At 44.4% G+C, this 16,188-nt stretch overlaps 1 protein-coding gene across 1 annotated transcript in view; it reads right to left on the minus strand.

Annotated features, from left to right (window-relative positions):
• The window catches only part of acbd3 (acyl-Coenzyme A binding domain containing 3), a 72,801-nt gene extending 59,131 nt beyond the window's left edge, over nt 1-13,670 (minus strand). Inside the window, exon 1 of the mRNA XM_068027931.1 lies at nt 13,286-13,670. Coding sequence (XP_067884032.1) covers nt 13,286-13,607 — 322 coding nt within the window. The 5' untranslated portion in view covers nt 13,608-13,670. The remainder of the gene's footprint in view (nt 1-13,285) is intronic.
• Nucleotides 13,671-16,188: the final 2,518 nt, after the last annotated feature.

Here is a 16,188-nt window from a genome sequence, read left to right on the forward strand (position 1 = left end):
GCAGATCTGGCAGCATCTGTGGAGAGAAGCAGAGTTAATGTTTCAGGTCTGTGACCTTTCATCAGAACGTTTCTTTCTGGGACTTTGCAGTATCCAGTGCCTTCAGCTGTTTCTTGATATCACGTTGAAGAGGGCAAGTAAAGGGTTAAGATTAGCTAGCTGGAGATGCACAAACACAGATGCAGCTGCCAGCACACAAGGGGAAGATGTGTGCAGGGTGAAGATTTCTGGTAAACCACAAGGTGCTGTCTGTTCACGGTCACAGGAATAAAGGTGGTGAATTTTTAATACAGAATGCAATGCGTTAATTGGTCGAAGATAATGTAGTCTGCTGACATGTACATTTGAGCTTCGGTTAAAGGCTGTGTAACCACTACCGACATGTCTTCATTGTAATAGGATAATATAATCACTGTGTACGAGTGAGCTTTGACTAAACAATGTCAATTTCATCTCGTGAGTGAGCTTTGATTAAACAATGTCAATTAAATGCCAACCCGCGATTGGTACATGCTAATAATTGGATCTATCTGAACCATACAATAATGATGGAATGTAATTGATCAGGGAGCCGTATGGGATCACTGGATAGGTGCAACTCCCTTGCATATGCTTGAATAAATCAGTGGAAAAAGACTCGAGTCTCGTCTGGTGACTTTGGGTGCGGACGGCAAGTGAATTCCACAGCAACATGGAGAGAATTGGATTAGCTGAAGACTGGCATCTGGGATGCTGGGGACCTTAGGAGAAGGCTGAGATGGATCATCCACTCAGCACTTCTGGCTGAAGATGGATGCATTTGCTTCAGCCTTGTCTTTAGCACTGTTGTGCTGAGCTCCCCCATCGTTGAGGATGGGGATATTTGTGGAGCCTCCTTCTCCTGTCAGTTGCTTAATTGTCCACCATCATTCATGATTGGATGTGGCAGGACTGTAGAACTTAGATCTGATCTGTTGGTGTGGGATCGGTTATCTCTGACTATTGCATGTTGCTTCCGCTGTTTGGCGTGCAAGTAGTCCTGTGTTGTAGCTTCACCAGGCTAATAGCTCATTTCTGGCCTGCTGTTGCTCCTGGCATGCCCTCCTGCACTCTTCATTGAACCAGGGTTGGTCGCCCAGCTTGATGGCAATGGTAGAGTGAGGGATATACCAGGCCATGAGATTATAGATTTTGGTTGAGTACAATTCAGCTGCTGCTGATGGCCCAGAGTGCCTCATGGATGCCCAGTTTTGAGTTGCTGGATCTGTGCAAAATCTATCCCATTTAGCACGGTGGTAGTGCCATACAACACGATGGAGGGTATCCTCAATGTGAAGACAGGACTTCATCTCCACAAGGACTCTGCGGTGTTCACTCCTACCAATACTGTCATGGACAGATGCATCTGCAAGAGACAGATTGGTGAGGACGAGCTCAAGTAGGTTTTTTCTTCTTGTTGGTTCCCTCACCACCTGCCGCAGACTAGAGGCCTGCTACCCGACCTGAACCCGACGGGACCCGGCGTGTCGGGTTGGGCTGATTCCAGGTCAAGTTGGGTTGGGCCGGACACACACGGTAGGGGCTTTGCCGGTAAGTACTGAAGTTAAAAAAAAAAAAAAAAAAAACTTACCTGAGCTGGGAGTCCGGGACGAAACTGAGTCTGCGCAGTGAGCGGGTGATGTCACTATGATGTCAGCACGCATGCGCTGCAGCTTCCTGGAGGTTCCGAGTCGAAAGGTAAGTAAAGTGATGGTCGGGTTGGGTTCGGGCTCGGGCAAAATCGGAGGGACTCGGGTCCGGTTCTTTTTTGCCGACCTGAGCAGGCCTCTACTGCAGACCCAGTCTAACAGCTATGTCTTTTAGGACTCGGCCAGCTCGGTCAGTAATGGTGCTACTGAGCCACTCTAGGTGATGAACATTGAAGTCCCCCAGAGTACATTTTGTACCCTTGCTACCCTCAGTGCTACTTCCAATTGGTGTTCAATATGGAGAAGCACTGATTCATCAGATGAGGGGGGTGGGGGTGGGGTATGGGCAGAAGGTGGTAATCAGCAGGAGGTTTCCTTGTCCATGTTTGACCTGATGCCATGAGACTTCATGGGGTCCGGAGTCAATGTTGGGGACTCGCAGGGCAAGTCTCTCCCGACTGTATACCACTGTGCCGCCACGGCTGGTCTGTCCTGCCGGTGGGACAGGACACACAGGGATAGCGATAGTAGTGTCTGGGACATTGTCTGTAAGGTATGATTCTGTGAGTATCACTATCAGGCTGTTGCTTGACTAGTCTGTGGGACAGCCTTCCCAATTTTGGCACAAGCCCCCACATGTTAGTAAGGAGGCCTTTGCAGGGTTGACAGGGCTGGGTTTGCCGTTGTCATTTCCAGTGCCTGGGTCGATGCCGGGTGGTCTGTTTGGTTTCATTCCTTTCCTTACACTTGGTAGCGGTTTGATACAACTGAGTGGCTTGCTAGGCCATTTCAGAGGACATTTAAGAGTCAACAACATTGCTGCGGGTCAGTACAGCTACAACACTGGCATCTGCCTGGCAATATGGAAAATTGCCAGGTATGTCCTGTGCACAAAAAGCAGGACAATTACCACGCCATCAGTAAAATGATGGAAGGGTTCATCAACAGTGCGATCAAGCGACACTTGCTCAGCCATAACCTACTCACTGATGCGCAATTTGGGTTCTGCCAGGGCCACTCAACTCCTGATCTCATTACAGTCTTGGTCCACACATGGACAAAAGAGCTGAACTCCAGGAGGTGAGGGGAGAGTGACTGCCCCCGACATCAAGGCAGCATTTGACCAAACGTGGCATCAAGGAGGCCTACAGAAACTGGAGTCAATGGGAATGGGGGGAAAGCTCTCTGCTGGTTGGAGTTATACCTAGCGCAAAGGAAGATGGTTGTGGTTGTTGGAGGTCAATCATCTCAGTTCCAGGATATCACGACAGGAGTTCCTCAGGGTAGTGTCCGAGGCCCAACCATCTTCAGCTGCTTCATCAATGACCTTTCCTCCATCATAAGGTCAGAATTGGGAATGTTCACTGATGATTGCACAATGTTCAGCACCATATGCAATGTCTGAAGCAGACCATGTCCATCCGCAGCAAAACCTGGACAACATCCAGGCTTGGGTTGAAAAGTGGCAAGTAACATTCATTCCGCACAAGTGCCAGAAAATGACCATCTCAAACAAGAGAGAATCTAACCATCTCCCCTTGACGTTCAATGGCATTACCATTGCTGAATCCCCCATTATCAACATCCTGGGAGTTACCATTGACCAGAAACTGAACTGGATCAGCCACATAAATGCTCTGGCTACAAGAGAAGGTCAGACGCTGGGAATTCTGCAGCAAGTAACTCACCTCCCAACTCTCCAATGCCTGTCCACCATGTACAAGGCGCAAGTCAGGAGCGTGATGGAATACTCTCCACTTGCCTGGATGGGTGCAGCTCCAACAACACTCCAGAAGCTTGACACCATCCAGGACAAAGCATTCTGCTTGATTAGCACCCCATCCACCACCCTCAACATTCACTCCCTCTACCACTGACGCACAGTGGCAGCAATGTGTACCACATACAAGCTGCACGATAGCAACTCACCAAGGTTCCTTCAAAGGCACCTTCCAAACCCGCAACCTCTACCACTTAAAAGTAGAAGGACTGCAGATGCATGGGAACACCACCACCTGCAAGTTCCCCTCCAAGCCACACACCATTGTGACTTGGAACTATATTGCTGTTCTTTCACTGTCACTGGGTCAAAATCCTGGAACTCCCTTCCTAACAACACGGTGGGTGTACCTACATCCCAGGACTGCAGCAGTTCACGAGGCAGCTCACCACCACCTTCTCAAGAGCAATTAGTGATGAACAACAAATGCTGGCCCAGCCAGCGATGTCCACATCCTAAGAATGAATAAAAAGAGAGAAAGTGGCAGCTGGAATAAGTGTGAAGTAATTCACTTTGGAAGAAAAAATAGAAAAGCAAAATATTTTCTAAATGGTGAAAGATGGGGTAATGTTGGACCCGCATATCTTTGTGCACAAATCACAGAATGTTAACACGCGGGTGCCGCAAGCAATCAGCCTTAGCCCCGGGTCATTGCTGCAGGAGTTCCTCAGGGTGGTGTCGTAGGCTCAACCATCTTGAGCTGCTTCATCAATGACCAGGGAAGTGATACTGAGCAAATTGTTGGAGCTATGGGTTGACTAGATTTCATCCTAGGGTCTTAAAAGAAGTGGCTAGTGAGATGGTTGATGTGTTAGTTTTAATTTTCCAAAATTCCCTAGATTTGGGGAAGGTTCCACTGGATTGGAAAATAGTGAATAGAACTCCTTTATTCAAAAAGGGAAGGAGACAGAAAGCAGGAAACTAAAGGCCAGTTAGCTTAACATCTGTCATAGGGAAAATGTTAGCTATTATTGAAGACATTATAGCAGGGCACTTAGAAAAATTCAAGGTAATCAGGCAGAGTCAACATGGTTATGTGAAAGGGAAATCATGTTTTACCAATTTATTGTCATGCTCTGAAGTAACATATGCTGTGGATAAAGGGGAACCGGTGGATGTATTGTACTTAGACTTCCAGAAGGCATTTGATAATGAACTACATCAAAGGTTAATGCAGAAAATAAAAGCTCATGGTGTAGGGGGTAACATTTTGGCATAGATAGAAGATTGGTTAGCTAACAAAAAACAGAGAGTAGGCATAAATGGGTAATTTTCGGGTTGGCAAGGTGTAACGAGTGGTGTGTCACAGGGATCAGCTCTGGGGCCCCAACTTTTTACAATTTATATAAATGACTTGGACGAAGGGACCGAAGGTAATGGTTGCTAAATTTGCTGATGACACAAAGATAGGAAGGAAAGTAACTTGTGAAGAGGACATAAGGAGGCTACAAAAAGAGTTATAGATAGGTTAAGTGAGTGGGCAAAGATCTGGCAAATGGAGTACAATGTGGGAAAATGTGAAATTGTCCATTTTGGCAGGAAGAATAAAAAAAGCATATTATCTAAATGGTGAGAGATTGTAGAGTTCGGAGATGCAGAGGGATCTGGGTGTCCTAGTGAATGAACTGCAAAAGGTTAGTATGCAGGTACAGCAAGTAATTAGGAAAGTTAATAGAATGTTATCCTTTATTGCGAGGGGAATTGAATACAAAAGTAGGGAGGTTATGTTTCAGTTATACAGGGCATTGGTGAGACCACATCTAGAGTACTGTGTACAGTATTGGTCTCCTTATTTAAGGAAGGATGTAAATGTGTTGGAAGCAGTTCAGAGGTGGTTTACTAGACTAATACCCGGAATGGGCGGGTTGTCTTATGAGGACAGGTTGGACAGGCTAGGCTTGTATCCGCTGGAGTTTAGAATAGTAAGAGGCAACTTGATAGATAAGATTCTGAGAGGTCTTGACATGGTAGATGTGGAAATGATGCTTCCTCTTATGGGAGAATCTAGAACTGGGGGTCACTGTTTAAATATAAGGGGTCATCCATTTAAGACAGATGAGGAGAAATTTTTCTCTCTCAAAGGGTCGTGAGTCTTTGGAACTCTCTTCCTCAAAAGGCAGTGGAAGCAGAGTCTTTGAATATTTTTAAGTCCGAGGTCGACATATTCTTGATAAGCAAGGCAGTGAAAGGCTATTGGGCGGAGGCGGGAATGTGGAGTCGAGTTTACAATCAGATCAACCAGAGCAGGCTCGAGGGGCCGAGTGGCCTACTCCTGTTCCTAATTCCTAGGCGCGTATGTATGCTGACCTTCCCTCCATAAGGTCAGAAGTGAGGATGCTCGCTGACGATTGTACGATGTTCAGTACCATTTGCAACTCCTCAGATACTGAAGCAGTCCATGTCCATATGCAAAAAGACCTGGACAACATTCAGGCTTGGGCTGATAAGAAGCAAGTAACATTCACACCACACACGTGCCAGGCAATGACCATTTCCAATAAGAGAATTGAACCATCTCCCCATAAAATTCAATGGTATTACCATCGCTGAATCCCTCACTAACGTCCTGGGGGTTACCACTGACTCACCAACCTCCTTCGACACCACCTTGCAGACTCATGACTTCTTCCACCTAGAAGGACAAGGGCAGCAGACGCATGGGAACACCATCTGTAAGTTCCCCTCCAAGCCACACGCCATCCTGACTTGGAAATACATCGTCGTTCCTTCACTGTCACTGGATCAAAATCCTGGAACACTCTCCAGCACAGCACTGTGGGTGTACCAGCACAAGATGGACTGCAGCGGTTCAAGCAGCTTACTACTAACTTCTCAAGGGCAATTAGAGATGGGTAACAAATGCTGGAGCCTTGCCAGCGACACCCACATCCCATGAAATAAATTTAAAAAAAAGAAAATGTACATTAGCCTTTATTACAAAAGCACTGAAGTACAAGAGTGAAGATGTTTTACTGTTATTGTTTCGGCCCTTGGTGATTACTGTGCAGTTTTGGTCTCCTTACCCAAGGAAAGCTACATTTACCTTAGAGGAAGTGCAACAAAGATTCAATAGACTGATTCTGGGGATGAGGGGATTGACCTTTAAGAGGAGATTGAGTAGACTAGGCCTACATTCTGTAGAATTTAGAATGAGAGGTGATCTCATTAAACACAAAATTCTTAAAGGGGCCTGACAGGGCAGATGCTGGGAGGATGTTTCCCCTAGCTGGGGAGTCTAGAACTAGTGGTCACAGCCTCAGAAAAAGGGATCAGCCATTTAAGACTGGGATAAGGAGAAATTTCTTCACAGAGGGTTGCGAACCTTTGAAATTGTCCACCCAAGAGGGCTGCAGGCACTGATTTGTTGAGTAAGTTCAAGACAGAGATTGATAAGTTTTTTGGGCATGAAGGGAATTAAGAGTAGTAAGTGAGTATAGAAATAGGAAGATAAAGCAGATGAGTGCGTGGCTAGAAAAAGAGTGCAGGAGGGAGGGCTTTAGATTCCTGGGGCATTGGGACCAGCTCTGGGGAAGATGGGACCTGTACAGAGAGCTGGGACAAATTTCCTTGCAGGGCAATTTCTCGTGCTGTTGTGGGGGGTTTAAACTAACTTGCAAGGGGTGTGGGAACCAGGAGGTAATACCAGGGAGGAATATCAAGGTGCACAGAATAATGGGAGAGACAGATAGCTTTGGAATAGGAAACAGTAAGTTGGCTCAGAGTAAAGGGAGAAAGTAATAAAGTCTAAATTAGGGTTAGTTTGCATGTATGTTATTGCGCAGAGAATGGTAAATAAGATTGGTGAGATACAGACAGATTGACGTGTAAATATAATGTTGTGGCTAAGAGAGAGACCTGGTGCTAAATATTCCTGGATACAAGGTATTCAGGAAAGGAAGGAAAGCGAAGGGGTGGCAGTATTGATTGAGAGCATTGCGGTGTTGGAGAGAGAAGATGCCCCAGAAGGGTCAAGGACAGAATCTATTTGGCTAGAAATAAGGAACAAAAAAGGTACAATTACATTGCTTTGTAGTCTATAGGCCATCAACTAGTGTGAAAGAAGAGGAGCAACAAATTTGCAAGGAAATTACAGACAGGTGCATTATAAAGCAGTCTTAACAGGGGATTTTAATTATCTGAATATAGACTGGAATAGCAGTAGTGTAAAGGGCAGAGAGGGGGCTAGAGTCCTAGAGTGTGTTCAGGAAAATTTCCTATAGCAGTGTTTCCAGTCCAACAAGAAAGGAGGCACTACTAGGTTCTTGGGAATGAGTTGGGACAAGTGGATCAAGTGTCAGTAGGGGAACAATTAGGGGACAGTGAACATTGCATCATAATGGGAATTGAAAAGGACAAGGAGCAATCCAGAACAAGAATAATTAACTGGGGTAAAGTAGGCTTCAAAGAAAGAATCTGACCCAAATAAATTAGAATCAAAGGTCAACAGGCAAGAGATAGCTTGGGCACAGCTAAGGTATATTCCCATCAAGGGGAAAGGTCGGGCAAACAAATCCAGAGCTGCCTGGATGATGAAAAAGATAAAGATGAAGCAGAAAAAGTGTGCATATGATAGATGTCAGGTGGATAATGCAATTGAGAACCAGACCGAATATAGAAGATTCAGAGGAGAATTGAAAAAGTAAATGAGAGAAGCAAAGAGAGTATGCGAAGAAACTGGCAACTAATATAAAAGAGAATCCAAAAGTCTTCTATAAGCACAAATAGTAAAAAGGTGGTAAAAGAATGGGGCCGATTAGGGACCAAAAAGGGGATTTACGTATGGAGGTAGGGGGCATGGCTGAGGTATTAAATGAATACTTTGTATCTGTCTTTACCAAGGACAATGCTGTGCAGGTCATGGTGAAAGAGGAGATAACTCAGATGCGTGAAGGGTTTAAAAGTGATAAGAAGGTGGTATTAGATAGGCTATCTGTACTAAATTGAAAAAGCACCAGGACCGGATGAGATGTATCCAAGGATACTGAGGGAAGAGAGAGTGGAAATTGCAGAGACCCTGGCCATAATTTTTCAGTCTGCCTTAGATTCAGGGGTGGTGCCAGAGGACTAGATAATTGCAAATGTTACATCCTTGTTCAAAAAAGGCTGTAAAGATAAGCCCAGCAACTACAGGCCAGTCAGTTTAATCTCAGTGGTGGGGAAGCTTCTAGAAGCAATAATTCGGGACAAAATTGTCACTTGGGCAAATGCAGATTAATTAAGGAAAGCCAGCACAGATTTGTTAAGGGTAAATTGTGTTTAACTAACTTGTTGGTATTTTTTGATGAGGTTAACAGAGAGGGCTGATGAGGGTAATGTTGTTGATGTGGTGTACATGGACTTCCAAAAGGCCTGATAAAGTGCCAAACAAATTAGTCAGCAAAGTTTAGCTGATGGAATGAAAAGGATAGTAGCATACTTGGATACAAAGCTTGGAAGTATTGTGAAGTGAGGAGGCTAGAGTTATACTTCAAAAGGGCATAGATAGGTTGGTGGAATGGGCAGACAAGTGGCAGATGAAATTTAATGCAGAGAAGTGTGAAGTGATTCATTTTGGTGGGAAGAACATGGAGTTAAAATATAAAATGCAATTCTAAAGGGGGTGCAGAGCAGAAGGACCTGGGTGTGTATGTGCATAAATCATTGAAGGTGGCAGGACAGGTTAAGAGTGTGGTTAATAGAGCATACAGTATTGTAGGCTTTATCAATATGGGCATAGAGAACAATAAAAAGTTATGTTAAACTTGTATAAAACACTGGTTTGACCTCAACTGGAGTACTGTGCCCAGTTCTGGTCACCTCACTTGAGGAAAGATGTGATGCCATTAGAAAGAATACAGAAAAGATTTTTAAAAAATAGTTCCAGGGATGAAGAAATTCAGTTATGTAGAGAGATTGGAGAAGTTGAGACTGTTTTCCTTGGAGGAGAATGTTCAGGAGATTTGATAGAGGTATTCCAAATCATGAGGGGTCTGGACAGAGCAGATAGGGAAAAACTGTTTCCATTGGTGGAAGGATCGAGAACAAGGGGGCACAAATTTAAGTAACTGGGAAATGAAGCAATGGGGACACGAGGAAAAACTTCCATGCAGCGAGTGGTTAGGCTCTGGAATGTACTGAGAGTGTGGTGGAGGCAGGTTCAATTGAGGCATTCAAGAGGGAACTGGATTGTTATCGGAGAAGGAAGAATGTGTAGGGCTATGGAGAAAAATGGCACTAGGTAGATTGGTCCTTCGGAGAGCCAGAGCAGACACGATGGGCCAGATGGCCTCTTCTGTGCTGTAACAATTCTGTAATTCTGCGAAGAGATATGGAGATTGTGCAGGAAGATGGAGTTGGGGTAAATCAGCCACGATCTTAGTGAATGGCAGATCAAGGCCAAATGGCCTACTCCAGCCCCTATTACTTATGGTTGAGAGATAAATATTAACCAGGAAATGTTACTATCAGCCTCAGTGCCTTGTATGTGGGCAGGTGCTGAAAATAAGAAAAAAAGTCATTCACGCCAACTCAATGCTTGACGCTGAAAAACACACCTGTATGGATGTCAGGCAATGCACTGCCCAGTCAAAAAGCCCACTGATACCTGCAAAAGACGGTCACCTGGATGAAGTAATGGGGAGGGGGTTCTGGTGATGGGGTCAGGGGCTACTGAAGCTCACTATTCCAACATAGTGACAATATTCACATAAATCCCCAGTCCTGATAATTTGACTTCTAGCCTCGATCATGTGGGTCTCAGCAACCTATCAATTCCATTCAGGATGTTTAATGCAGCTTCTGCCTTGCACCAACATCTACCACAATCCAGAAGATCCTCAAATGCCTTTTTTAAAAAATTAAAATTTACTCAGTTTTGCACCAACAGGCAAACAGTATTAAAACTGGTAGTCAACTGCAACAACAAAAACACTGTATATTTATATAGCAACTTAAATGCAATTATCCATCCCAAGATGCTTCACAGGAGTGTTATAAAGTATAACACCAAGCCCATAAGACAATATTAGCACAGATGACCAAAACCTTGGTTTTAAGGACCATTTTAAGGGAGGTGAGTGATTTGAGAGGTGAAGAGGGTTAGGGAGGGAATTCCAGAGATTAGGGCCTGGGCAGCTGAAAGCATGGCCACAATGTGGAGACATTAAATCGGGGATGCTCAAGAGCCAGAATTAGATGTGCACAGAGATCTGAGGGTTATGGGGCTGGAGGAGATTACAGAGTTAGGGAGAGACGGGAGGGATTTGAAAACAAAGATGAGAATAGGGATCATTAGAAACAATGAAGCCCAGACAACCAGTGGTATAATGTTTACCACATCCAGAGACCAAATGCAAGCTTGCACTGTAACTGTGCAGTTTGCCAAGGAACTTAAAATGTTTGGTAACATCTGAGCTACTAGCACCAATGAAAAACAGCCATTAATTACAAAGTAACCTTTTAGGAAGCAGGAAGCTGTGTTTAAATGCAACAGGGTTGTTTCACCAACAGTAGCAGAATAGAATAGGCAAGTACTGATCAGCCTATTTCACGACAGCATTGAAGATGCTGACTCATGTTGGGAGTACGGTTCCCACAGGTGCTGCGGCTCAACCCTCATGTATGAAGTTGCTGATGTAAGTGGACAGGCTGAGAGGGGTGGAAGGGAGAGGTGGTAGAGGAAAGAGGGACAAGCCTGACTTCCTTCTCTCACCCACTTCCTGCATGGATCACTACATAGTGATCAGAAAGGGAACACTGATTTTATTAGGGCTATGCCTTGTTAAACTACACTCAGAACCTCCCGTCATATAACAACGCATAGGTTACGTACAGTCATACATTTGTCCGAACAGATCACATTTATCTCCCTGCATTACAACCGTGACTACACTTCAAAAGTACTGCACTGGCTGTAAAGCACAGAGATGCCCTCGGTTAACCAAGTTTATAGAAATCACAAGACATCAACTGGAGCAATCTAGTTTAATCCCATTCACTCTGTCAGATGAGTGACATCCAGATAAACTGTTCTTATTTTTATACAATACCTTTACATTGAATTTACAATATGGAAACAGATCTTTCAGTCCCAGCTTGTCTAGTTGGTGTTGGTTCCTCCACATGAGCAATAGCCTTAATCTCACGTGCCTGCCCTGTTCCTACACTCCTTTAACTACCTACCTAACTATTCTTATATGCCAACATGTTCTCTGCTTTCATCACTAACTCTTGTAATGTATTCCAGTGCCTCAGCCCTCTGCTTAAAAAAAAAGTTGATTTATATTATTTATACTTAAATGACAAAACAAAGCAACGGAGCAGCAGCAACCAGTTGATTGGAACTTCACTGCAGTACAGGCTGAGGAACTGAAGCACACAAAATTGAGGTGCAAGAGTCCTAAGACTACCAGAAAGATGTAATTCTAAAGTGGAACTGACAGGAAGTACATTCAGACGCAGATTTTTAACACAGAAGTTCAATAAATATTTGAACAACTTGCACTAATGTAGAACCTTTAATGTAGTTAAATGTCCCAATAGGCTTCACAGGAGCATTATAAAACAAAAATTTTACATTCAACCACACAAGATGTTAGGGCAGATGACCAAAAGCTTGGTCAAAGAGGTAGGTTTTAAGGAGCTTCTTAAAGGAGAAAAAAAAGAGGTAGAGAGACAGGGAGGTTTAAGGAAGGAATTCCAGAACTTAGGACCTAAGGGCAACTGAAAGCATCAGCATCACTGGTGGAGAGATTAAAATTGGGGATGCTGAATAGGACAGAATCGGAGGACCGTAGATATTTCACAGCTTTGTAGGGCCAGAGGAGGTTACAGAGATAGGGAGGGGCTGAGGCCATGGAGCATTTGAAAACAAGGATGACAACTAAAAAAAGGAAGTGTTACTTAAAATATTTTACCTTAAAGATTTTTAAAATATACACAATATATTTTGCATGTAAAATGAATGTTAAAATCTTACACTTCCTTTTAACCTTTTCCATTATGTTCACATTTATAATTGAATCAACTTACAATACCTTTGTTAGAAATAAAACTACAGTATGAGAAAGTGACATGACCTATTATAAATGGCGACACTATTTCTAAAATGGCTAAATAAATGAAAATAAGGACTTTTGAAAAAAGGACTGAATTTTTTTTGCAACTATGGTCCAATTACACTCCAGTCTTCTAACCTAATTTCTCAAAGACTAAAATTAGTTTTTAACATGCTCTGTTATACCATAGAAAATCAGTTAGTAACAATGCACTTTACCATATATCCAGCACTTTTATACATTTAGTGCTTTAAACGTGCACTGTTGGGACACTAAAACAGGGATTGCTCCCCTAAGAGAATAGATTTAAGGGAAAATTTAATGGAGATGCTTAAAATTACAAGGTGTCTGGTCAGAGTAAATAAGGAGAAACAGTTTCTCTTCATTACTCTAGGCAGATACCTTGTAATTTTAATGGCAGGAGGGTTGGTAACTAGAGGACAGAATTTTAAGATAATTGGTGAATACAAAGAATCTTTTTTAAAGACCCCAGCAAGTTATGATGACCTGGAATGTGCTGCCTGAAAGGGCAGTGGAAACAGCTTAATTGATAACTTTAAAAAGGGAATTGAACAATTACTTGAAAGATAAAAATTTGCAGGGCTGTCGAGAAAGACCAGAGGAGTGGAACCAATTGGGCAACAAAACCAGTATCGGCGCGATAGGCTGAATGGCCTCCTTCTGTGCTGTATCATCCCATGATAATAGAATAAATATTTTGACATAGGGACGAGGTACATATACAACTTACATATAATTACTATTAAAGGAGTGTGTTTTCGTTGGGGGAGGGGACGCTGTACCTTTAAAGAATTTGAGAGCCAGACAGTAGAGTTCATTTAGGAGGAAGCCCCACCGCTTCTCCATCTCCTCGGCCTGTGTCTGCCCCTCCTGTTGCTCCTTGTCTCCCCCACCAGTGGCCCCGGCCCGTCCATCCCCAGAGCCTGGCGCCGCGGCGGCTGGGCTCGGCTGACCGTCGCTGAGCGAGGCCTCCCGCTGCTTGTTGCTGCTATCCTGCTCGTCCGGGCTCAGTGTCAGGCCGTCGATGGAGACTTCCAGCCGAGCAGAGCCACTGGCGCTGCCGGAATCCAAGCTGCCGTCGGCTGCCGCCATCATCCCGAGCATCGTCGCGGTGATGACACTGGAGCCGCCCCTCCCCCTCCGGTCCACAACCCCACAGCGGCCACGTAACCAGGCACATGCGTCACTTCCGGTCTCGCTGCCACCTTCACCCCGGAAGCAGAATCCCACACTCAGCCCCAAACAGTTGCTAGGAGACGGACAAATTGGGCCTGACAATCCTTTCCTCCCTGGCCCGTCACCAGTAATTTAATGTCGCATTTCTATGAACATAGCTCCAGATTTGTGTTTTTTTAAAGAATTTAGTATACATCTTTCACCACCTCAGGATGTCCCAAAGCACTTCAATGAAATGTGTAGTCACAGTTGTAATGTAGGAAACGCGACAGCTAGTTTGAACACAGCAAGATCTCACAAACAGCAAAGAGGATATCACAGCTGTGCTGAAGGAGGGCACTATGGAGGACTCGAGCAGTGAGGCAATATGGGCAGAACTCAGAAATAGGAAGGGTGCGGTAACAATGTTGGGGCTGTACTACAGGCCTCCCAACAGTGAGCGTGAGATAGAGGTACAAATATGTAAACAGATTATGGAAAGATGTAGGAGCAACAGGGTGGTGGTGATAGGAGATTTTAATTTTCCCAACATTGACTGGGATTCACTTAGTGTTAGAGGTCCAGATGGAGCAGAATTTGTAAGGAGCATCCAGGAGGGTTTTCTCGAGCAGTATGTAAATAGTCCAACTCGGGAAGGGGCCATACTGGACCTGGTGTTGGGGAATGAGCCCGGCCAGGTGGTTGAAGTTTCAGTAGGGGACTACTTTGGGAATAGTGATCACAATTCCGTAAGTTTTAGAATACTCATGGACAAAGACGAGAGTGGTCCTAAAGGAAGAGTGCTAAATTGGGGGAAGGCCAACTATACCAAAATTCGGCAGGAGATGGGGAATGTAGATTGGGAGCAGCTGTTTGAAGGTAAATTCACATTTGATATGTGGGAAGCTTTTAAAGAGAGGTTGATTAGCGTGCAGGAGAGACATGTTCCTGTGAAAATGAGGGATAGAAATGGCAAGATTAGGGAACCATGGATGACAGGTGAAATTGTGAGACTAGCTAAGAGGAAAAAGGAAGCATACATAAGGTCCAGGAGGCTGAAGAAAGACGAAGCTTTGAAAGAATATCGGGAATGTAGGACCAATCTGAAACGAGGAATTAAGAGGGCTAAAAGGGGTCATGAAATATCTTTAGTAAACAGGGTTAAGGAAAATCCCAAAGCCTTTTATTCATATATAAGGAGCAAGAGGGTAACTAGAGAAAGGATTGGCCCACTCAAGGACAAAGGAGGAAAGTTATGCGTGGAGTCAGAGAAAATGGGTGAGATTTTAAACGAGTACTTTGCATCGGTATTCACCGAGGAGAGGGACATGATGGATGTTGAGGTTAGGGACAGATGTTTGATTACTCTAGGTCAAGTCGGCATAAGGAGGGAGGAAGTGTTGGGTATTCTAAAAGGCATTAAGGTGGACAAGTCCCCAGGTCCGGATGGGATCTATCCCAGGTTACTGAGGGAAGCGAGAGAGGAAATGGCTGGGGCCTTGACAGATATCTTTGCAGCATCCTTAAACACGGGTGAGGTCCCGGAGGACTGGAGAGTTGCTAATGTTGTTCCCTTGTTTAAGAAGGGTAGCAGGGAAAATCCAGGTAATTATAGACCAGTGAGCCTGACGTCAGTGGTAGGGAAGCTGCTGGAGAAGATACTGAGGGATCGGATCTATTCCCATTTGGAAGAAAATGAGCTTATCAGTGATAGGCAACATGGTTTTGTGCAGGGAAGGTCATGTCTTACCAACTTAATAGAATTCTTTGAGGAAGTGACAAAGTTGATTGATGAGGGAAGGGCTGTAGATGTCATATACATGGACTTCAGTCAGGCGTTTGATAAGGTTCCCCATGGTAGGCTGATAGAGAAAGTGAAGTCGCATGGGGTCCAGGGTGTACTAGCTAGATGGATAAAGAACTGGCTGGGCAACAGGAGACAGAGAGTAGCAGTGGAAGGGAGTTTCTCAAAATGGAGACGTGTGACCAGTGGTGTTCCACAGGGATCCGTGCTGGGACCACTGTTGTTTGTGATATACATTAATGATTTGGAGGAAAGTATAGGTGGTCTGATTAGCAAGTTTGCAGACGACACTAAGATTGGTGGAGTAGCAGATAGTGAAGGGGACTGTCTGAGAATACAGCAGAATATAGATAGATTGGAGAGTTGGGCAGAGAAATGGCAGATGGGGTTCAATCAGGGCAAATGCGAGGTGATGCATTTTGGAAGATCCAATTCAAGAGTGAACTATACAGTAAATGGAAAAGTCCTGGGGAAAATTGATGTACAGAGAGATTTGGGTGTTCAGGTCCATTGTTCCCTGAAGGTGGCAACGCAGGTCAATAGAGTGGTCAAGAAGGCATACGGCATGCTTTCCTTCATCGGACAGGGTATTGAGTACAAGAGTTGGCAGGTCATGTTACAGTTGTATAGGACTTTGGTTCGGCCACATTTGGAATACTGCGTGCAGTTCTGGTCGCCACATTACCAAAAGGATGTGGATGCTTTGGAGAGGGTGCAGAGGAGGTT

Source organism: Heterodontus francisci, chromosome 3 (genome assembly GCF_036365525.1).
Source record: "Heterodontus francisci isolate sHetFra1 chromosome 3, sHetFra1.hap1, whole genome shotgun sequence".
NCBI classification, from domain to species: Eukaryota; Metazoa; Chordata; class Chondrichthyes; order Heterodontiformes; family Heterodontidae; genus Heterodontus; species Heterodontus francisci.